Genomic DNA, 24,026 nt, shown 5'->3' with positions numbered 1-24,026 from the left:
GTTGCACACATGGAAAGAAAATGTATGCGTAACTAAATCTGACATTCCAAACAAATTCAAATATTAAGTATACTCTTTCTCAGTGCTGCCAAGATTAAACAAATAGGAGAGACCATGTAATACTTTTAAATACATTTCTTTTTATAAGAAGCAAACACAACCCCTTTCTTAGTGATTTCCTACTAGGAAGGGCAACAGTCAAGAAGTGCAAAACCTAGAATTTCCTTCACTTACCATGGTATACAGCCAATCTTTCTCTTGACATGGTTCAAAACTTTAAATAGTGAAATACACAAAAATGAAAATACCCATATGAAATCTCAAATGGTTCTCTGTGATTAAACTGCCGTTCACATGAATAAGACACTACCTGCATTTAGACTCAAAAAATGCAGCAGAATAAATGGCCTACTCTATCATTTCTAAAAGAAGTAAGCAATTTCAGCCTAGTAGAGAAACTGATAAGAAGCCTGGTTATTACATGCTCTTTGGAGATTCTGCAAGTTGATAAAGAGTAGTATATATCACAAAAAGTAGGAAAAAAAGCACACTGGTAGACAATAAACATTTATTGATCTTTGGCTTTAGAAATTGTCTTATTTTATGGATATGGGAAATACTATATAAAATAATGGAAGGATTTTTTTAGTTCTTTACAGTGTACAAGTGCAAGGCATGCAGAGTACATGTACGGATGCTAAAATACTATAGGAACATTACTGCAATAGACATTGTATGTCCAATATGGGTTAACGTTTTACAAAGGCAAGCAAGTTGAAGGAGCCACTTGATTAACATCAGATATCACAGTTTCTCTTAGATTTGCTGTGGTATTACCATGAGCAACTAATAGACATAAATTTCATTTTAATAATGTGTGCATTATAAAAGTGGAATTAAACTGTAACATTTCAACAAAATGAATAGGAAATAAGAAAGTATAACCTTGCTTAAGTTTTGTGAAATTTACTGTTGTTAAAGAAATTTAGGCATTTAAATGACAAACCAATTCTTATTATTTTCACATGAATATAAAATGAGCAAGGCAAAACTAGCTTTTTAAATGCTCTACAGTAAAAAATGCAATGTAACTCCTTACAAATAGTGTAAGGAAATATCTAGCAAGCTTACTGTACCCGGTTTTCCCAAACAGTGTACCATATACAGTATGGATTCCTATAACCACTTTTTAGAGCTAAAAGCTTAACGTGCTGTGACAAGCCTTCCTCAGAAGAAGGCTTCCTTTGGTAGATTTGAATCAGCAACACCATCTCAACTTACAAGCACTTCACATGCAGAATGTATAATTAACTCAGGAGCAGGGGCCTGCTGTTTCCTCACTTTTTTAACCTCCTTGTTGAACTAGTCAGGTTCTACCTTCAGCTCCTGCATTCCTGAAGGTGGACAAGCAGCTATAAAGTAAGGGTAGTTTCACTATTGAATACTCTTAACAGAATTCTACAAAATTCTACAATGTGTAACTTTTGGAAGCTTGGTGTCAGTCAGCAGTATCATGCTTGGTACTCTTTGTGCTGCAAATCCATAAAGATTCAGCGACCTTCAGTGTTGTCTTTCTGAGTCCAAGCAGAACTACTCACTTGGCTGAAATCACCCATGCTCCTGGGGTACTGATTAATACCCAGGTGTCACTACAAAACTTTGTACGTCAAACCATTTCAAATCTTGTAGACACTTGCCCTCAGTCATAAAGAAAACACTGCAGAGGTGGCAGGTGGCAGAGGGAGGGGTGTTAATTTAAATTATCAGTCAGATATGACCAAAATTGTTAGATTACCATTTAAATAAGAGGAATGGAAAAGATTTCTTCAAAATCTTACTTGTTTCCAGTAATAGCACAAAACCACACATGGACATTATGTAAGCCAAAAACTATATGAAAAAAATAATTTCATAGCAAACCCTATTTCAAGGGTTACCAGAATCACCCACAATTAGGCACTTTACAGTGTACAAAAATAATATTACTGGAGGTTGTTTATTAGCTGTCGTAGTAGTACCAAAGTATTAGCCACACCACTAAAAAAAACCCAAAACAACTAAAAAAACACCCCGAAGTGAGCTTTTTCAACCTGTGTTGTGCTCTTCTGATCACAGATCCTGATGAACATTTAAAAGCATAGGAGTCAATTTGTTTTTAAACAGCAAGTAATGCAACACCAGATCCATATAATGCAAACACCACTTGACACCACCCTCACTATGAAGCATGACAGTCTTAGTACTTGTAAAGCTGTAACTATAAAAATCATATTTTAACAGTATTGTAGCAGTAAGAGGAAGCTAAAATTTACATATATAACACCAGAGTCTTTTCCATTTGGCAAATTCTGAAATGAAGAGAAGGGAACCTTTTTGTCTTAGGTCTTTATTCTAGAGTAGAAAGTATTATGTGCTTTTTCACTTAAAGACAAAAATAAAAAAGACGATTAACTGAAGAACAACACTGAATTTGTGTGTTCCCAGTAACAATGAGACAAGTAGAAGATTTAAAGTAAAATATTTACAACTTGAAAAACGTTCCCTGTGCAATTGGTAACATGTCTACCTTATGAGAAATTTTAGGCTGAAATTATTTAATAGCATATCTGTATTAATATTTGCTCACATAAATGGGAAGACTGAAACATTAGACAGCTTTCTGTAACTTCTCTTACAGAATTTTTTCCCATGTATATTCCTCCTAGAAAGCCTTACATAATGTTAACAATTAAGCAAAGGAATGACCAAAGATAGGAAAAATAAAAACTGTTGGTACATCATGACATGGGTATGAACTGTAGTTATGAAATACAATTTTTGGTGCCTTTTTCTTTGTCCTATGTTTTTATGAAAAATACTGTGAATATGTATTCTGGAAGCTTAGAACACATACGGGAAGCAGAAGAAGAGAATAAGTCTGACTTTAAGCATAGAAATTTTAAGCCAGATTTTAAAAAAATATATTGCAGCACAATAAAAGAATAATGACTTCCTACTAAGCAGTTCATAAAAAGCTATTCAATGTTCTTTTGAGATGTGTATTTTATAGATAGCAGAGTTATATGGATAGTATATTGTTGAGAAAAAAATGCTGCAAGTATAAATTCTAAGGGATCTTGACCGATGTGTAATTAAATGGAAAAATCTGGTATTTACAGGTGGATTTTGGACTTTGCTATAAAACTGCATACCTGTTAATACTTCAGCCTAAACAACAAGCTTTAAAAAAAAGTGTAGAAGTTTCTGGCTTCTAGTTGCAGGCACTGATATTAATTTAAAAAAAGAAACTATGATCCATAGTATTAGGATTAAAAATAATTTCCATTAAAAACATCACTGAAATCAAAAGTATAAAAATACATATACACTGGCATGCAAAACAACATCCAGTGCAATATTACCCTCCTGGCAGTCTACAGTGAGAGACTGGAAAAAGTTAAGTGCAGCATATACAGATGTCAGTAAAAGCAGCCTGGAAATGACATATTGGCTTAATGATCTCACCTAGAGGAGGAAGACCTTTCAGTGTAATACTCTGGAGTGCAAATGAGACATGCCATCTACTTCACTGTGTGTGCTGCACAGGCCACAAAGCATGGCAGGTGTTCCTAAAGGAGTTGCCAAAAATCACTCTGAAGCAGAGACACCAATCTGCATCAGCCTGCTTAGTTATATCAGACACCAATCTGCATCAGCCTGCTTAGTTATATCAGACACCAATCTGCATCAGCCTGCTTAGTTATATCAGACAGCTGGCTTCTAAGCATCTGTTGCCTAGATGCTTTTTAGAGCGAGGTCAAAATGTTGCTCTTTATTTACCATTTGGGATTTAGGCTGCAGATGCTAAAAATAACAGTCTTACTCATAATTCACATTTAATATTTGATTTAAGATACAAGTAACCTGCTGTTGCCTTCCTCCATTAAGATTTTGCTCAGGCGTAACAGATTTCTCCAACAGAACACAGTTTTCTTTGGCCTCGTTCAATGTCTCCATTTTGCCTGGGCACTCAATTCTTAAAGTTTAACTAAAAGCATCTAGAATCTTTATAGTGAAAAAATTTACTATGGGGTTAAGTCTGGGTGTGGAGGGGCTGTGTTGAACAAATTAATGTGCAAAATGTGTCATGAGAAAAATCATGAAGCATAGTATTTCAAAACTGATCAAAATTATCTCCGTGAAAATCACAGCTATTTGAGAATAAAGACACATAAGGCTTTTTACCTTGGAGAACCTTTCAACAGCTTTAAGATCAGATGTGTTCAATTTTCTATTTGATATATCCAAAATACCTATTACCACTTAGGTGTAGTTACTCCAACAAAGTCCAGCACTAATTGTTCCCTGGATGTTAGCTGAAATTTCTGTACTTGCTAGCCACTATAGGGTGAGGTTATGCTGCCTAAATGTTGTGTTGATGCCTTGGTAGCATTTTTGTTCTTAAGACAAATTTGACTTTACAATCCAGGGAAGAATGTATCTCTGTTTAAATACCTTGCAGTACTTGTGATCGAAATGCGGAGAACAACTGTAACAGAAATTAATTTTCTGTAAGTATCTTCTGTACAAGGATGTTCTCTTGTACAGAAGATACCTACAGAAAATTAATCTGTGGATCCTTTATGCAAGTGAATTCTGGAAGAGGGAAAGACTGCACAGCTAACGAAATGTCAAAGTCTGGCATAACCTACAGCTTGAGAAGGAATTAAAAGAGGACAAGTGCAGTCTGAGAATGTCACCTACAAAGTGTAAGAATAGGCTTTCTATAATCTATTCTCCTGTTCTTAATCAACTTCTCTTAGCTCAGAAATAGCCCAAGTGTTATGTCTGGACCTCCCTGAACTTGCTGGAAGACTTGGATTTCTCGCTGTCTTAACCCTTTGTCTAAAGGGAGACACATAATAAAAGTGCAGATTTTGAACAAATGTTAAGAAGTTTGTTCATGTTTCAGATGGAATTTTAAGTTATTTGAAGTATTTAAAAGGAACTAATCCTTCAAAAATAGATAAAATTTAAATTAAACAGAAGTCAAAATACAATCTTGAACTAATTTAGCCTACTTAGTTCTGAGAAGGGAAGCCAGGGACAGCACTATAGATCGACAATGGAACTCGCATCACTAAGACAGGAAGGGAGAATTGAATTTAAGAAAAAACAGACATGGATTCTTTGCCAAAGGAACATTTCCTTCTAAAATCTCTCAGAAACTAAGGGAGATCTCACTGTGGCCTTCCAGTTCTTAAAGGGGGCTTATAAAAAAGAGAATTTTTGCGCAGGCAGGAAGTGATAGGACAAGGGGAAACACTTCTAAACTAGAAGAGGGGAGATTTACATTAGGTGTTGGATGAAGACTCTTGCCTGTGAAGGTGATGAGGCACTAGATAAGGTTACCCAGAGAAGCTGTGGCTTCCCATCTCTGGAGGTGTTCAAGGCCATGTTTGATGGGGCTTGGAGCAACTTGGTTTGATGAAAAGTGGTCCATTCTAGATCCATTCCAACCCAAACCATTCTACAATGATTTTATTAAGTAGTGAGCAAAAAGCAAGAAAAAATGTTTAAGAAACCTGAGTAACACCTACCAACCTTTCAGTCATATTTTATTCCTTTTCCATTTCTGCAAGATGCTTTTCCCCATAGCCAGTTGCTGATAAAGGTCTCCATAACACAAACAAAAAAACCATTTGCCAGCTGCTGTTTCAAAGAAACTTACTACAGAAGTGAGTAGATATTCCTTTGAACCTTACACAATATATATAGAAGTCAGGACTATCAGGGTTGCTACTTTACTTTAAAACACATTTTTGATTACATCACATACTTGTCAGAAGCACTGCTCACAACCTTAGCAATATACTCCCTCTGGTTTCACTGTCACCATATGTTTCAAAGGCTTTTATTAGCATATTTTAGTTTTTCATAAGCTTTCTGGACTTATGTCAGTATTAAATGGATCCAAAGAAAGACCATCGCCCACTCACTGCTGACCAGAGGTCAGTCATTCAATTCTGCAGAACAATCGTCTGTAGAACAATGCAATAGCACAATGTCTACAAGCACTGATCTTCATGTTTCTAATACCAGGTGCCTATTTTTCACTGTGATCAGTGTGATGTCTGAACAGCAAGTCAGCATGAGCTCTTAGCAAAAGCTTTGTGAAGCTCAGCTACATGACCCTTATTACTTTTGCTGAATGCATTATTATATAACTACAGTTCACTTTTGCTTATAAGCTTTCAGACTGACTATGTCAGCAAAAACTGTTGCTTAACATTATTTTCAAGTATTCTCAAGTATCCAAAATTTACTCCTTCAGATTTCAACAACAGGTTACATCTCCTAAATAGTAAGCTTCATCAGGCAAGTTCACTATCAGAATCAAACTGTTTTGCATTGTTTTATTTTTCTGAACAAAAGATCAGCATTGAACACCTAACTCTAACCTAAAAGCTGGCCTTACTAATTCTATTAGTAATGATGTATTTTGTAGTAATAATGTACCTTGAACTAATACAAAAGTGGGTCCAGTATTGTTTGACTTGCCATATTTTGTCATTCAATTATTCACCTGAAAAATACTTCCTAGGAATGCTTGACATTTGAAACTATGAGATCAAATATTGTTCTTTAGGCCAATTCACAGTTAAGCCTTTGTCCCTATTAGTTACAAAAAGGTGGTGTGAAAAAAGAAAGCTGGCAGTCCCAGTCACACTGAAATACTGCAGTGAAACCAGCAGCATCATGCAAGGTGTGCTCAGACATCCCAAACACATGCAGTAGGTACTAGGCTGGTGTACACAAATCTTTCCCCAATAAATGCAACTTAATAAACAAATAAATAACTTAAAACGCTTTCAACACAGCAAGATAGTTTATAACCAGCTTAAAAGCTTGATTTTCTGAATTCATTGAGTTTGTTCTCCCATATGATAGGTTTGCTACATATTAAAAATTTAGTTAAGCTTTTCCATTTATAAATGCTTATCATATGCCAAAGCTGTACACAAATTCAAGAGAAAAAGAACAGTAACATAAAAAGAGCTAGTATTATCTAAAAAACCCACTGACCTCTGTGAAGTGTAATATTAACTGTTTAAAAAAGCTGCTGCATATAAATCCCCATTCCTGTTTTGCAAATACACAAAACAGCTGAAAAACTGTAAATAATTTTATGACTGGAATCTATCTATCCAGTTAAACAAAACCTGTAAAGTTAATACTTTGCTCTTTTTCTTATTACACAGCTATTTTATTACACATAAAATCTATTTCTGAAGCCAAGATATAATAATTACCATTATATGGTCATGTTAGCACAAATTAAAGTGGCAAAAGACGATGATCTGACAGTGCAGAAACTTTAAGAGTAATAGGTTAAGTAGATCTTTTCTTCTAAGACAGTGTAAGTTCTTTAGCATACCTAAGTACCTCTAAAGAAGCACAAAAACCAAATAGCCCTTTCAACAGAACACAAAAAAAATTAAAATAAAATGAGAAAAAAAAGAAAGAAAGAAAAAAAGGAAGAAATTAAGTTTCATTTCAAAAGGGAATCTGGAAATTACTAGATACACGTACACCCCTCTCCCACAGAACTGTAAAATACATTCAGGAATTTAAAACAAAGATTCCATATTTCATACCTTCATATATATTATATATTTGATATATAATATATATGTACATTACACATATACATATGCTATCAGTCAGCAGGATTAAACTGTTTTGTTTTGAAATGTTTGACTGGTGCCACTAATTATTTTCTATTCTTTTGTAAATTCAATGGAATTTATCTACTACCTCAAAAGAAGAAATTTAAAAGATCCAGACACAATGTGTGGATCAATACTAGCACCAATACAGATGGCCATTACTTCAAAATGACTGCAGGGACTGAAATAATATATTTGTTCTAACTCTCTTCTTACTGCACAAGCACTTCTGCAAAATATGTAGGCAGCAATATCTGTCAGGTACATACATCTACTCCTGTTAAATTTATATTTTATACATCTTTCCTTACTGTAATATACAGTATCTCTTTTGTCCTGTTGGATTTTTTAATTTTCCAAGGAGAAAAGTGATCAATAGCTATCCAACAGAATTTTTTTTAAATCCCCTTTCTCCTTTCACTTGTATGGCTCAGTTTCAAGACTTAATTGATAGGCAGCTACCATCACTATGTCCAGTACTTTTTGAATGCAGTTCAGTCAGTGACTGTTGATGCTTAAAAAACAAATTTTTGAATTTGGCTTGCTGTTTATGGAAACCAAGATACTCAGAGGTCACATCTTTTCAGCATGCTTACCACCATCTACAACACAATAATGTCAGTCAGTCCCAATACTATAACTGAATTAGTTACCTACCATTTGGGTAACAGAAATAACAAACCCAGCTGCAATTTTAAACATTTTAAGATTATTCACCCTGAGAACACCAAGGAAGTGTTTAAAAATAATTATGATATGTTTTCTCTTCACATATATAGTTTTCTTTTCTCTTCATCTCCTCTTGGGTACCTGGGTTTGTATCTAGACTCTGACCTCACACTTGTTCTGTCAGTTGACTTGTTCATGCCACAGTCAGGTACTGGTGATAGAAGAGCCCAAAAAGGCTTGTAGAAAAAAGGCAAGCAGCAATCCACCAAGTGAGGAAAGACAGGAGTCCCCGGAACAGGAGAGGAGTGAAAATATTCTTTAGGCTTCCCAGAGCCATTGTTAATTGTACTACAGTTACTTTCATCTTTCCATCAGGAGGTGGAGACTCAGAATAAACAGAATTGGGAAGCAGACTGTTTTCTACTGGAGTGTCAGAATTCAATCCTGGGTAGATGCCCCAAGAATAATTACCTGTTAAAAATAAACAAGCAACAGATTATTGTAGAATTAAATTTGAGTTCTGTTAATTCAATCACTCTACAGTCTTTGATAAATTTTTAATACACACAACACATGAAATGTTAAGTTTTTATAACTTAGTAAATACAAACTGTACTCATTTGCATGACTTCCTGGTCATATCAGCAAGCTACCAGGGTGGGATTCATCTTGTATTTTGACATCCTAACATCTACAAGTGATACAGCTGCCTTGAGAGCTCTGTATGTCCTGGGTATGATTCATCTTACCAGATGGAGATGTGTACTCCAAGGCAGGATGAATCACAACCTACTAAAGCCTATCTTTATCTATTGCCCTTTTGCAGAGATGATTCAACTGCATGGCAGGCTATGAACCACTTCTCTCACAAGAAAGAAAGAAGGAAAGAAGGAAAAAAGAAAGAGAAAGAAGAGAAAGAAAAAAGAAAGAAAGAGAGAAAGAGAGAAAGAGAGAAAGAAAGAAAGAAAGAAAGGGAGGAAGGGAGGGGAGGGGGAGGGAAAGGGAAAGGGAAAGGGAAAGGGAAAGGGAAAGGGAAAGGGAAAGGGAAAGGGAAAGGGAAAGGGAAAGGGAAAGGGAAAAAAGCGAAAAGAGAAAAGCGAAAAGAGAAAAGAGAAAAGAGAAAAGAGAAAAGAGAAAAGAGAAAAAAGAGAAAAGAGAAAAGAGAAAAGAGAAAAGAGAAAAGCGAAAAGAGAAAAGAGAAAAGAGAAAAGAGAAAAGAGAAAAGAGAAAAGAGAAAAAAGAGAAAAGAGAAAAGAGAAAAGAGGAAAAAGAGAAAAGAGAAAAGAGAGAAAAGAGAAAAAAAAGAGAAAATAAAGAAGAGAAACCCCTATCTAGAGCTACTTCGGATCTCCCAGTAACTACACAAACCCCTTATCTCACAATTTCTATTCTAAAAGCCTACTAATGATAAAAAAGCTGAAAAAATTAATTTATGAGATGTGCAAGAAATTAAATAAATCAATCATACTTTATACAGTTCACTTTTAAAATACTTCTAGAAAGATAAATATTTCAACTGAAGTAAACATTTAATTGGTTGCATTACACAATTTCTCAGAAATAAATAACACAAATCAGCATGTAATTGAAAGATATCAAAAGCAGCAAGAGAAATAACTTCTTAAAAGCCACATATGACTGTTCTGAAGTACAGGAAACTACAAAGTATTTTTGTATTGTAAGTACTCATGAATTCTAATTCTCTTTAGTGAGGTGAAAATAAAAAAGCCCTGTGTAGAACAGAATAAAATACTGTTGATCTAATTTTGCCTACCTAGTGTTTTCAAGAGCAGAGTTGTGTGAAGAAGCATCACCAATGGTGCAACATACTGCAGTGCAATTACACAGAGATAATAGAATACCCGAGCCACCTAGAAAAATGAAAGAGTATAAGTTCATGATTCCTGGTTGATCAAAGCAGACCTTTATGAATATGTCTAGAAAAAACAAATTATTAAAATACCCCAGTACTTATGCATTAGAACTGTTTTAACAACTTTCTAGTAACTCTTGGCATGTGACATATTGTCTTCAAAAGACCTAAAGAAGAAATCCCAATAATGAATTCTAGTTTCAGGACACTTACAAATCTGTGAGGAAAGGCTGAAAGAAAATAATTAAAAGCATCAATTTTGTTTAAAAAAAACAGAATCAAATTTGTTTCTGCAAACTGTATGTCATCATTCAATGATTCTTTTAATACATGAGGAACAAAAATAAATGTATATGTTTAATTTTTCAAGTCCCCAGTTATTTACAAACTAAATCCTATTTCAAAAATGAAGTAGTAGTTACAGTCCAAAGCCCCACAAAAAGTAAATGAAAGCTTGGTTAGTATTACAGTCCTTTTTCAAAAGTGAGATGTTTTTAAGATTCCAACTGAAAAACACTTGTATTTTAAAAACAAAGATAAGCTGAGCTTTCATTAGATAAATAACAGCATTTAAATGGTCTTTATTTCAGTAATACACTATGGTTCATCAAAGTCCATTCAGATATATCCCTCCCCCTGCTCTTCCATAGGTTCCATTTTTCTCAAGATTGCAACATTACATATTCTTATAAGCTATCGACCTAAAATATTACACCAAACAAAGATGGCAAAAACTGATAAAATCAATAGCAAACAAGCCTACCCGGGTTTTATAAAAGAACAGAATGCAGGCTGGCAAAAATTATTAAGGTAGACATGACAGTTTTGGGAATACCTCTCAAGCCTCAAAGGTCTTCTTAATGAGCATGCATCAAAGAACTAACATGAGAAAGAAAAGTAGTAAGACACGGACAGAAGAAAAAGCATGAGACAAAAAAAATGTCAAAAAATTGATGAAATATGACAAAAATAACAAACTAAAAAGGAATGAACAATGTAGCATGACAGACAGGAAATAATTCACTGGCAGAAGTTCCCAGAAATGGCAAAGAAGATATGATTAGTAAAACAAAACAAGACAACATCTAGTGGCAATGGCCTTCTTAAAGAGAATATATGAAGATAATAGAGAAATGGATATAAGAAATGCCACAAGGAGAAGACATTAGTGTTTTATAGATAGGAATAAAATTAGTATAAAAATTGCACATTTACAGCAACTGGCACAGTACCATCCTAATCAGCTGCTACTACATGTATTTCCTAATTTATTTTCTGAAGCAAATTCCTAGCCACTTTGTAAATAAGTACTGCACAGCTCACTTATGACCTTCAGACACTTAGTGTAACTACATGTAATAATGACAATCCTAAAAGAGCAGTCTTTGTCTCACGGCCTGCTTCAAATATTCCTCCTGCAACAGACCCCAACTCAGCAGGATCATTAGACAGCACTATCATAAAACACTAGTAATTTAAGTTTATTTTGCAGACAACACACAACATATGTTCAAGGTATGCTTTACTACTTTTCTTTAAAAAAACGAATCCTCAGAAATTTTGCCTTGTCCACAATATGATAAGCAATTTTTTAACTAGGCTGGTGCACTTCTAAGTGGTCTGATGGAATTAAACATCTGTCATTTTATTCCAAAATACAACCACCTCATCATAAACTTTCCCTCAATTTAAAAATCATAGTTGGTAGCAGTATATTATCCTTCTATCAAAATGCAATTTTTTCTTTCCCACGTTGTAGTTACAGATCACCACCCATTGGAATGGATCTTTTATAACAACTTCCAAATAACCAAGAACAAACTATCTGCATAACACAGATGATACATCTCTCTGTATTTTGGTTCACAGAATTTCTCGGTAATGACGCTATTTTTACAGGAAATATAGTCTAGAAACCTTCATTCAGATTTGAGCTCTGCTGCCACAGAAGACAATAAAATAAAAAATAATTTGCAAAAAATAATTTGCAAGTCAAAATAACACAAATACATAATCTCACCATACTTACCATTTTTTGTAAATCAACCATAGTTATTCTACCAGCTTCCTTTTTCATCTGATCCACACTTTTCTGGGCTAAATTCAGATAGGCCTGTAAATGATGACGCATCATAGCCAACCGTAAAACACACAACAGGATTATAATCCACAATCTGATGGTATCAAATGTATCTTCTGACATTCTGTGGATAATAAAAAAATGGTAATGCTGTTTTCCAAAGACCATTTACTGCTACAGTTATTTTTTTAGATCATCTGTAAAGTAATCTTGAGGGAAATTGTCAAAAGTAGTTAACAAACAAACTACAGTTATAAAGTTCACATGCAAGTAATATTTACCTTTGCCTTTTATTTCTCTTTCCTACTACTTCTCAGTAGCCCTACAGCATAGATGCAAATTAGTATTAATTTGTATCTAAACAAGAGCAGTTCTTAAACGCCTAAATTCTGACTAATGAAGGCAGGACAATAAAAACCAAGATTGTTCTGATATTTAAAGGTTTTCAGACACACAGGACTAGATAGTAAATAGTACTAGATTGCAAATGGGTACTTCAGTTGCCTGAGGTACCCAGTAAGAGCTCAATCCTCATTTTAAGATGAACTGAGGTACAGAAAATATACAAAATATATATATATGTTGTGTTCTATGTAATAGCTCAATGGTCACAGGATCACTTTAGAAGCTTATCTAACCTCTAAAAAGCAAGAAATGTATTAGCTCTTCATATTTGTTTCAAGTCTATTTTGAATTAGCAAGACTGTGACAATGACAATCAACTATATACATTATTTCAGATACCACTCTTCCTGGAAACTCTTTCCCTTTTTATATTTTACCTATCAATTTAATACCACTTAATCAGTATGTAAATATCAAGACAAACTTCCTAGCTTAGTTCTCATACCAACATATCTTGACTGTTTTCACTGAAACCACTTCTCTCCTACACCAACATGCAAGACACAAGGTTCCAGCAGGTAGTGAGGTGGTATTCCACCCCTACAAAAAAACAATGCATTACTGCCATGGAGATGTCAAGAGACACCAGTTTTTTGGGAACCATCACCTTAACACTCAATATTTTGCAACTCATTCTTTTGAAATAACAGAAGCTCCTTATAATTCAGCTGCACCTTCCACAATACCTCTGACAGAAGATGCTATTAAAGTCTTTCATGTTTCTTAAACTTTCAAAGAGCTCTAAGACATTGTTTCATTCTCAATAACCCAGAAAGAACTTTTAAAGGAAATCTTACAAAGGAATGCTCTCTTTGCCCAAAGGTGGGCTCATAATGTAGTCCTTAGTGATTGGTTTTACCCAGAGTAGAACCATAAATAAAGGTGCCAAGAAGTTTATATGTAGCAATGTTCTGAAAAAAAGAAAAAAACAGGGAACTTAGTAAACAAAAACAATGACCATAGTGTTGAAAGTATACACAGATTCAAAAAGAGAACTATTAACTTTAAAATAGTTGGGAGAAATATAAATAAGAAAATTTCTTCCCTATTTTATAGGTATGGCTTACATTTCAAGAAAACAGTAATTTTTAATTGTGAAATCACACTGGATTTTGGCTTTAAAAAGAACAGAAGAAAGTCGTCAGAGGTCAGATGACACAGTTTAATTAAGCATTTTATTTAGAAACCTTGATTAAATTAAACTTGGTACTTCTATTAAATTAAAGATACTCAGACCAAAAAAAACTATACTGCATCAAACCGCACAACAAAAATAAAAGTAGTACTCTTTAGTAATCTTTGAGCACAAAACAGCAGAATTTAAAAAGGGGATAGTTTTTGGAGTTCTCCCTGAAATTAATACCCGTCTTTATTTCTAAACTTCTAAATTTTCTTCTCTATTTCTAGATCCATTTTCCCAATCATTTTTCATTACTAAAATGAAGTGAGAACAGTTGCAGGGATTGGGTTGTCTTGTTAGTGCAGTATTTCTTCACTAACAGAATCAGGTTTGTCTCCACCTTCAACTACAGTGCTTTTACACTATAGAAAAAATTATGTAATCAAGAATTGTTCGAAAGAACACAAGACCTTCTTGATTGCAAACTATCAAGCTTCCTAAAACCACTAAAATGTTTGCACATCACAGTAGCTGTCATCACACACCAATTTAAATCTTTGGTTTCAGATGAAGAAATAAGCCCTGCTAGCTATTAAATGGTGCTAGGGAATGAACCTGCACCAAGGATCAGTCCAAAGTATTTAATTAGACTGTGAAAGCCTTTTACCTGAGCTTCTACTTATTTAAGAGATCCTATTGAGTTAATGGACTGGAGTGATGGACTGGAATGTGCCAAAGGGTGTGGGAATCTCTATTTTGGTTTCTTTTTTTGTTTGTATGTTTGTTTGGTTTTTTTTAATGAAACAGGCAGGAGGGCCAAAATACTCTTGATGCAGGCTCTGGTAAAGGAGGAAATGTGTATGAAAATTGTACAGCTTTGCTAAGAAGACTTCAAATATATGCAGGGAAGGATAATACTGCCAAAGAAAAAAAAGCATATAATTTCTCAAAACCGAAAGCACCGCCAGATGATTTTTATTGTTTACCCAAAACCAATGAACTTACTTCCTACACTCATAAAAGAATCACACTGATCATTTTGAACATATTCATGAAGTGGTACTTGATCATTAACCTTTAAGTTTTGGGGCATTTTTTGGTCAGTGTTCTCTGCAAGTTAAGTGTTCCATTCCATTAAGGAATAGATATTGCGTTGGGCTTTTTTGGGTTGTTTAGTTTTGGTTCTTTTGTTGGGTTTTAAGGGAGATTTGTGCCTTTTTTGGGATGTGGGGGCCTTTGGTTTGATTATGTTTTTTTCTTTGGTTTTTGTTTAGCTGGTGGGCTTTTTCTTTGTAGTTGTTTTGGTTGGGGTTTTTTGAGTATGTATTTGACTGCAGAGACAGACATAGTTTTAGCACCCAACTTTCTATCAGTGACAAGTCATCTGCATTTATAATCCCCCCCTCTCATCACTGATAAACAAGTGTAGTCAATAACATTGACAAAAATGCACCAACAAGGACAAGTTATGTTCTTCAGGTTTATTATTAGAACCTATCACTTGACAAATATTCTTTATAATGGCTTTACCTAATTATATGGATACCATATCAAGTTTTAATCCATTTAATGCAATTTTCACATTGTTCCTGTTGAATAGTCAAAGTATTGGCAGACTTTCAAAAATAACTTGGTGGTGTTGAAGAAAGTTATCTTCAACAACCAGTTCCAATATTGTCTAAAGAAGCTAGAGAAGTTTTAATTTTCATAACCACACTTCAGTGGATACTAACTGTCCTTTACATCTTGATTAATGGATTTTTGTTTCAAAGAGTTTGTATTTCTCCCTAGGATGTCATGTCTATTGATCAAGGAAGATGCTGGAATATTTACAGAAAAGACAAAAAGAATTAAAAAATATTGAGAGCCATAGTAATTAAGAACTAAGTGGTTTATATGTCTGGAAAGAATAGATTAGGAAGTGACTCAGTCACACACTACATACAGACTTCTGTAACAGCAGATAAAACAATCCAGCAGCTGGCTGCTACATAGAAAATTACACTGAGTGCAAGTGTACTTGCTTATAAATTTACCAAGACTGTTGGACTCACTTCAAACAGATTAATTTTTAAGCTGAGCATTCCTGAAGGGAAAGAAAAAAAAAATGCAGTTTGAACGAAAATTGGAAAACATAGTGTTCTCTTAGGAAATTTACCAGACTGAGTACCTACACTGCCCTGTGCTGGAGAATCTGTCACTTGGAGTTTCACCATCTCAACCAGAGAATGCTCAAGAGAAATAGTTAAATTGGACAGAACATTTTACTACCAAATGGAAAGATGGCTGAAAATTAAAATATTCCTTTAAATTGGTATTAACATATGACCCTAATTAAATATTCTGGGTCATTTTTTAATTTTATCCTATGCTAAATTTATTAAAGGAATAATGACCAGCTGTAAGTGTAGGTGCAAAAAAAAAAAAAACAACAAACAGTCTATGGTCATATTTGTGCTTCCTAAAGGTTATCTTAACTTCTGGAAAGACATGATGGGGGAAAGAAAGTTTGACACAGAGACATTCATGGTGGACCTTTTGCAGGAGGAAAGGAAAGCTCCTTTAATTGGGACTCTAATTTACAAGGCAAAGAGTGTAAGAGACTGGCAGAGCACAGGTTGAGCAGAAAGTGGCAGGTGGCAAATCTGCTCAAGATATGAAAAGCAGGCAGCAACAGAAGTCTTAAGTCACTACCTTCTTGATGGAACAGTTTTCTTAGTTTATTTTTAGACATAAAAGATTTAAGACTGAGTAGCATACACCTATTTGCATATATTTGTCTTACTGTGTTATTTTTTCTGTTGCTAAATTCAGAGCATCCAGATGCATTTGAGCCAGTCGCAAGCCAGGGAATGTCAAAAAAGCACCAATAAGTGAACACAGAACAGCCAGGAACAATTTGAAGGTTAGTTTAGACACAGGACCCCTAAAAGAAAAGAAAGGAAATAAGCATTTTCTTGGGGAGTAAGTTGGGGGAGCAGGGAATATCAGAAAATATCTTTCAACCCAACATTATCTAACATTTAATAAAAGAAGCCAACAGTATTCTATAGGCTTCATCCAAAATACTAGCATTATTAAAAACCAATCAGAAATTAAAATTTCAAAAAATACTTTCAAAACCAAACAAAGTCATCTATTTATTTCATAGAAAAACAGAAAACCTAAACTACTGACTGTGAGATGTTAATTTGTTAGTAGAGAAGAAAAAAAAAGAGTAATTTCATATTGTAATTAGCAACAAATTATATAACAGCTAATATAGAATGAATTTAAGGATTGTGTTTTTAAGAGGAACAGATGTCTCATAAGTTTAACTGCTCAAAGACGAAATGGATACTTTATTCTACCATTATCCATTAAAAAATATCTATCAAACTGTTACTGCTGCAGCTTTTCAAAGATTTATCTGAAATGCACATGTGGTCCAAGTGGTTAGTATTGTACCTAAGAAAAGTTACAGAAAAAGTATCCAGCATCAAACAAATCACAGAATTAATTACATAATTAACAGATGCAGGTTTACACAAAAAAAAAAAAAAGAGAACAAAACAAAACCCTCAAACAACTAACAAAAATATCACAGTTACAGTGAAATGTAACTAACAGATCAAAGCAGAACAAAACCAAATCTAGTTATTCAAATGAGTTTCAGATTCTTTCTTAACCTGTGTCACCTAAACTATCAAGAGACACCATCATTAACTCAAGTGCTGCTAAAAAAGGCAAAGCACTGCAATAGCTTAACACGAAAACTTAACACGAAAATGAATACAGAAGGTAGTGACTTTGCAATAGCTTAGAAAAGCAGATTAAAGAAAGGCTAAGAAACACATGGGATTCAGTTAATGGTTTCCCATGAATTTATTCATAAATTACAGTAATCTAGTTTGAGGAAACTTCTGTTCCTCAAGAATAAATATATGCCATGTCTTCTGCATGATACTTGAGACCTACCAAGCAAGAAATTCAATGCTGTGCTCCCAGTGATTAAATGGTCCCTAAATTTTAGCATAAATGTATAAGGAAATGTAACAAAACCCCATTTTGCAATATACAAAGGCTGCCTATGACAGTGTTTGTGTAATTATGTAACATCACAAGCTATGGCATGCTCCTTCAACAGTCTATAATGAGGCTTCGATGTCCTGTAGCAAGCAGATGTTTTTTGCATGATAGGAACACAGCTACAACCTGAAAACAGGACTGAACAACATAATGTATTGCCAATGCAAAATTTAACACTAACTCCATCTTGTAGCTTTTGCATATTCATCCTCTTGCATGCCAAAAGAATGACAAAAAAATACTTCTCAATTTAAACAATCTTTGCTAAAGGGAAATACTGTGAAAAAAGTGCTTACAGTTTTGAACTACATTTTTGAACTATAATAAAAATGTCAGAAATTATCTCCATGTCAAAATGAAAACTTTAATACAACTTCAGTTGCTTGTGGCTACTTTCAGATCTTTTCATTAAACTCTTTAAACTGTTGTAGGGATTATAACCATGTACAAAAGCAAAACGCGCAGGACAGAGGCTTGCTAAGAAAATCTAAATGGTTCATAAATTCACACATAAACAGACAAGTTACAAATTCACATATAAATAGACAAGCGTATTTCCAAAAACTTACTGCGATTCCAAACCTTGTTTTTCAAGGAACTGCATAGCACTTTCTGAGAAATTCGAGAATCCTGCAGGGACACATATATTTATTTACTTACAGTACAAATGAAGAATTCCTTTCATGCACTAAAATACTCGATAACAAGTAATCTTTTAAAGCATTTTTCATATGTCTAGCAGAGCTCTTTCTTGTGCTAATTAGTTGGCCACAATACAGTAAAACTTGATTAACAACATCTGTAATATTTGGACACTTTGGGAAGATGAAAAAAGATAACTTTTAAAATTTTTTCCAGTAAGGGAGCTACACTTCACTATGAAAGTCAGAAAGGGCTAAATCTGTAACTGGAAGGCAAATACAATTAACAAAACAAAAAAGCTAGGGAAAAATTAGTTACGAGAACAACAGGAAAATGTACAGGATGTTATTCAGAATCTTCATTCCAAAGAAAATTTTCTTAGAAGGATATCACTTACACTATTCATTTAATCAGATTTTCTCAAAAACTCTGGAAATAATTTTTTCAGATCATGCAATCACTACAGCTGTTTCAAACACTAAGGAAAGGAGTTACCTGATTCCAATCCAAACTCTAGATAGTTTTCTGTCACAATGAGAATTGCCATTGCTTTCACAAAGAAGAAAAAACCAAAGGTGACACAGACTGATCTTTCACCTCCATCCTCAACTTTGAAATAGTGGGTAGTCAATGAAAACAGTACTTTACTACATAATAAAAAAGTCAAGGAAAATTAAGTTTGTAAAATAACTATAACTAAGAATTACAATCTTGTATTTTGTTCATCTACAGGATTGTTCTGTGATGTGCACTTATTTCTTTTGAAGGTAGTATGTGTTCAGCCAATTTCAAGTTAAATTACAGAACACATTAAAGCATAATAATCACATAATGCATAGCCAGGAATACTCTGGAGTAGAATTTTGATCTAGGCTAACTTATAGTAAGAAAGAAGACACATGAAAAGATGAACTTGTATTTCTCTTCTTTCAGACAGAATAATTTCGTTCAGAAAATACTTTTAAGATCAAGTCCAACCATCAACCAAACACCAGCAAGTTCACCACTAAGCCATTTCCTCAAGCACTTCAACTATGCATACATTTGAAACTTTTAGCTCAAAGACAGTTAAGACAAAAGCACACTGAGTCCTGTCTAGGAAAGAAAAATCTATCCCATGTTCATCTTGGAAAAACAAAGACAGTCTTAAAACCCCTCCATGATCTTGTATAACATATCAAATCCTTTTATCTAGCCCCACTGCCACAAAGACAAACATTTAAGACATCACCTGCTCTGTTATTAGGGTGTTTTAAAAATATTTATTAAGTATTCTTTTTCTACACATTTCTAAATCAGTTCTAAAGTGTAACAGATTAGGATAACTTTTCATGATACACAATCAACTCTTATTACTATGAACTGCAGGTCATTATGATTTAAATGGTAGGCAATATCCAGTCCAGATTTAAATAAAGTATTTGGAGATAACTCCAGGTATTACCTGATTTGAAAAAAATACAGACAAAAAGGAAAAAAATATTTTAAGTGTAACCTGTACCACTTTTTTCCTCCACTATGCAATAATGCAGTTGTGTTTCCCTATTTCTAATATTGAAAGAATTTTATTATGCAGAGTACATGAAAAAATTTTGGAGATATCTAATCAGTAAAACATTTGAACAATCTCTCAAAAAATTATGCTTCCACAGGCAGCACACATTTAACACATACACTGCTGAATTTCACAGATATGCAGAGAGATTCTAATATACACAATGTGGTCTAAAGACATCTAGTAATTCTAAACTCATATAGCAATTACTTTCAGACCCCTATATATTTTACGGAAAGAACTGATACATCAAAAGGAAGACTTAACTCATCTCAAGAAGTACATAAGAGATCATACAGACTGTGTTCTGGACTTTGTTTCTCTAATAACAAATGCTTAAGCCAAGGCTCTTTTTACAGATAGGGACATTAATCACAAATTAAAAACATCTTGAAGTTATACAAAGGACTTAATAAGTTTGTGATCAACAAATCCAATATAATCTATCATCAGATTTATGACCCCCTAGATACTTCATGACTTCAAATATAGATTGTGCATGAAGGATTTGGAAAATTCAAGGAGGAAAAAGAAAGCACACTAACAATAAATTACAATTATAGTGCAGATTCAGAACTCAATAAATAGACCCATGATTATGCAAACCATACATAACCAAAACCCTCTGTAAGTTACATAATCACCACTGCTTCTATTTTTGGGTTGGAGAAGATTGAAGAATTATGACTTGCTTCATCACTTCCTTCCACTGCAAGACCTAATATTCAGGATCTATTGAAAGAATAATTTGGCAGTATTTAGTGCTAAGTTAATAGAATGCCTGCACCAGTCCCCCAGTTCCATTCACATTTTTCTGGCCACAAGAGGCATTATAGAATAGTATACTTTGCATATTGTATATAGTTGCAGGAATTGTAGAATTAATGGTATACCTTTTACAGAAATTATTTTATTTTTTAAACTGCTGCGATTATGGAATTCTTGAATTTTATAGTCCATACATTGAAGTGAGAAAGATCCATCTTCTGTTCCTACTAAAACACATGAAAACTCTGAATTCACAGAAGCAGAGAACATTCCGAGTTGGATGGGACCCATAGGATCATACAACTCCTGGGCCTACACAGCACCATCCTCAAGAATCTTGCCATGTGCCTGACACCACTGTCCAAATGCTTCTTAAACTCTGTCAGGCTTGGTGCTGTAAGCACCTAGGGAGCCTGTTCCAGTGACCAACCACCCTCCATGTGAAAATATTTCCTAATATTCAATCTAAACCTCAGGCCATTTATTCGAGTCCTGTCACTGGGCACCACAGAGAAGAGATCAGTGTCTGCCCCTCCTCCCTCACAAGGAAGCTGTAGACTGCAGTGAGGTCTCCCCTCAGTCTCCTCCAAGCTGAACAGACTGAGTGACCTCAGCCACTCCTTATACAGCTTCCCCTCCTTTATCATCCTTTTGGCTTATTTAGACACTCTAATAGCTGAATGTCTTAGTGCCTTGCCTGGCTGGCCATGCTGGGTCAGTTTGCCACCCTGGCTGCCAGGGCACTGCTGACTCATACTCAACTTTCTGTCAACAAGCAGCACCAGGTCCTTTTCCATGGCACTACTTCCTATACTCTTCTTCCCTGGCCTGCCCATACAGCCAGGGTTGCCCCATCCCAGGTGCAGAATCCAGCATTTTTCTCTTGATGAACATAGAATAGTTGGTGATTGCCCACATCTCTTTGGGTTTTAATTTTCTGAGGTTGCTCTGCAGGACCATCCTGCCTTCAAGGGAGTCAACAGCTCCTCCCAGTTTTCATCATCTGTAAACTTGCTTGGTATCCTTAGTACAACTTTTCACCTTTCAACACACTAGCATGAAACAGTAGAAACAGAAGAAACACTTGTCAACAAAACACAAAAATGCTCTATATTTAACTTCAACATATCATGTTGACTGCTTTTTGTCAAAAATACGTAGGCAACCAAATTCTTCTGAATCTTCCATCATCACAGAATTATTTCTGGTCTTGACATATTGAGTTAGTGAGTAGTTGAATAAGTTTTAAGTATTCTCTGCATCCCAAAAGCCTGACGTCACAACACAGGAATGAATCCCTCCTGAAATCTCATCTAACTAGGTCCCAGTGACCACAGGAATTGTTACCAATACCCTCTGTATTGTACCTCCTTCACACAAAAAGTTGTAATGCCTTGAATAAGTTATGTTATCACAATTATGGAGATGTTAAGGCTAATATAAGGTTTAGAATGTGCTTCCTGGTACTGCATCCTTCTACATTGCTACTAACTCCTCATACAGCTAATAAGCACATACTAACAGCTAATTGCACATTCACACTACTGAAACAAAAATCTTGAACTGACAGGCAACTTAAATATTTTTGAATGTTTGATCATTTGAATTGATGACCAAATGAAAGCAGTAATAGAGCAGTATACAAAACCATGATAAGAAAGTGTTACTGCAGTGGATTTTCCTACAATATAGAATTCACAGCTCTGTTTCACCTAGAATTGCAATTACCATAGTGTTGTTTAAATTGGCTACTACTGAGATACAAGAGATGAAGCAAACAGGGCATTGTCACCAATAAATCTAAGAGTACATTGTGGCTTTTGTACAAGAAGATTTTTTTTCCATTACTTCTATTAAATTCTCCCTCATCCTTAAAAATCGGAGTGAAAGGTGTTGGCTTCTGATTTTTGAAACAGTAGGCACCTCTTTTCGCCTTCCTTCTGCAAAGACTAAACTAAAATTCCCAACCTCACACCAAAAATAGTAAAACAAAGGACGTGCAGTAACAATTATGTATTACCTATACTATAGCTATAATACAATTAAAAGGTGCCCAAGAGCCAGACAGTGATTTTCTTCTCACAGTAGACTAGAAAAATTACCTTTTGGACCATGGAACTGTTCACTGACTTGTCTAAGCGGAAATACCTGATCTGGAAGCATGCTACTGACATTCTTTTTTCCAAATGTGAGTTGACTTTCCTCTTCTAGCAAGTTTTTATACATTACAAGGAAAACATTCTGGAGAAATTCTATGATTTATGATTCAGTCTACTTAGAAAAGGCAGCACACATTTTGATAATTGTGTGGAGGACAAGGACAGGCAAGTATGATGTATATTCAGAACTCTTAGGCAAATGTAACCAAACATTAGAGTTCAAGGTTTTATGTAACACCACTAGCTACTGCTGATAGTACAAACCAGCTGAACAAACTAGAACACATTAAAAATCTCTAAAGCTAGCATTTATATAGAGGAAATTTTGAATATTCAAGAGTAACTTAGCACTTTGTTCTCAGCTGCTGAAGGAGCAAAAGAGCTGTAGCAATTCACTTTCCAGTTCACATATCTATAATTTGCTCTCTTAAAAGCCTTTATTCAATTCCACTGCTTTATCTCCAATCATATCTTTAAACTTTCCTCCCTAAAGAGTGTGTCTGGATTCATATGTGGTTAATTACCATGTAAGCATCTATATCTGATACTGCCTTCTCCAGTTAAAAAAAAAATTAAAAAATTAACTGCCTTCTCCATAACAAAACAAACATTTTATGATTTGATAATGCCTGTATCCTAAATACTCCACTTCTGTTTCCCTCAGTTTCAAAGGTGAGTTTAGCTTTTCACAGAGCTCAGTTCCTATAATTGTCTACATACCTTATTTTCTGTAAGAATGTCTTGAATGTATTTTAAAATTATGAATTCACTCATGTATTTTTGCTATAAACTTGTATACACATCACTGTGCTATTCTGATCAGGAAGCACCAGATTAAACATATTGAAAAAAGAGGACACTAAATTTCCGAACTTCTTCAAAAACTGTACTTTTTGTACACATAACTATTTCTGATTGCCAATCTGAGCAAAATCAAGCTAGTTTAGAACCACTGCATACTAAAGATAAGCACTAACT

At 34.5% G+C, this 24,026-nt stretch overlaps 1 protein-coding gene across 3 annotated transcripts in view; it reads right to left on the bottom strand.

Annotated features, from left to right (window-relative positions):
- Positions 1–551: 551 nt before the first annotated feature.
- Positions 552–24,026, bottom strand: part of TMEM161B (transmembrane protein 161B) — a 42,027-nt gene continuing 18,552 nt past the window's right edge. For 2 of the 3 annotated variants that reach the window (XM_021541591.3, XM_021541592.2), the window contains 7 exons: positions 19,062–19,213; positions 18,494–18,554; positions 16,642–16,782; positions 13,534–13,647; positions 12,281–12,455; positions 10,153–10,249; positions 552–8,849 (listed from right to left, as the gene is read on the bottom strand). In XM_021541591.3, coding sequence (XP_021397266.1) covers positions 8,572–8,849; positions 10,153–10,249; positions 12,281–12,455; positions 13,534–13,647; positions 16,642–16,782; positions 18,494–18,554; positions 19,062–19,213 — 1,018 coding nt within the window. In that variant the 3' untranslated portion in view covers positions 552–8,571. The remainder of the gene's footprint in view (positions 8,850–10,152; positions 10,250–12,280; positions 12,456–13,533; positions 13,648–16,641; positions 16,783–18,493; positions 18,555–19,061; positions 19,214–24,026) is intronic. The other variant, XR_014951488.1, reaches the window with a different exon arrangement.

The sequence above is a fragment of the Lonchura striata genome, chromosome Z (genome assembly GCF_050655825.1).
Source record: "Lonchura striata isolate lonStrDom1 chromosome Z, ASM5065582v1, whole genome shotgun sequence".
Classification (NCBI taxonomy): domain Eukaryota; kingdom Metazoa; phylum Chordata; class Aves; order Passeriformes; family Estrildidae; genus Lonchura; species Lonchura striata.
This window is presented reverse-complemented; position numbering and strand designations above follow the sequence as displayed.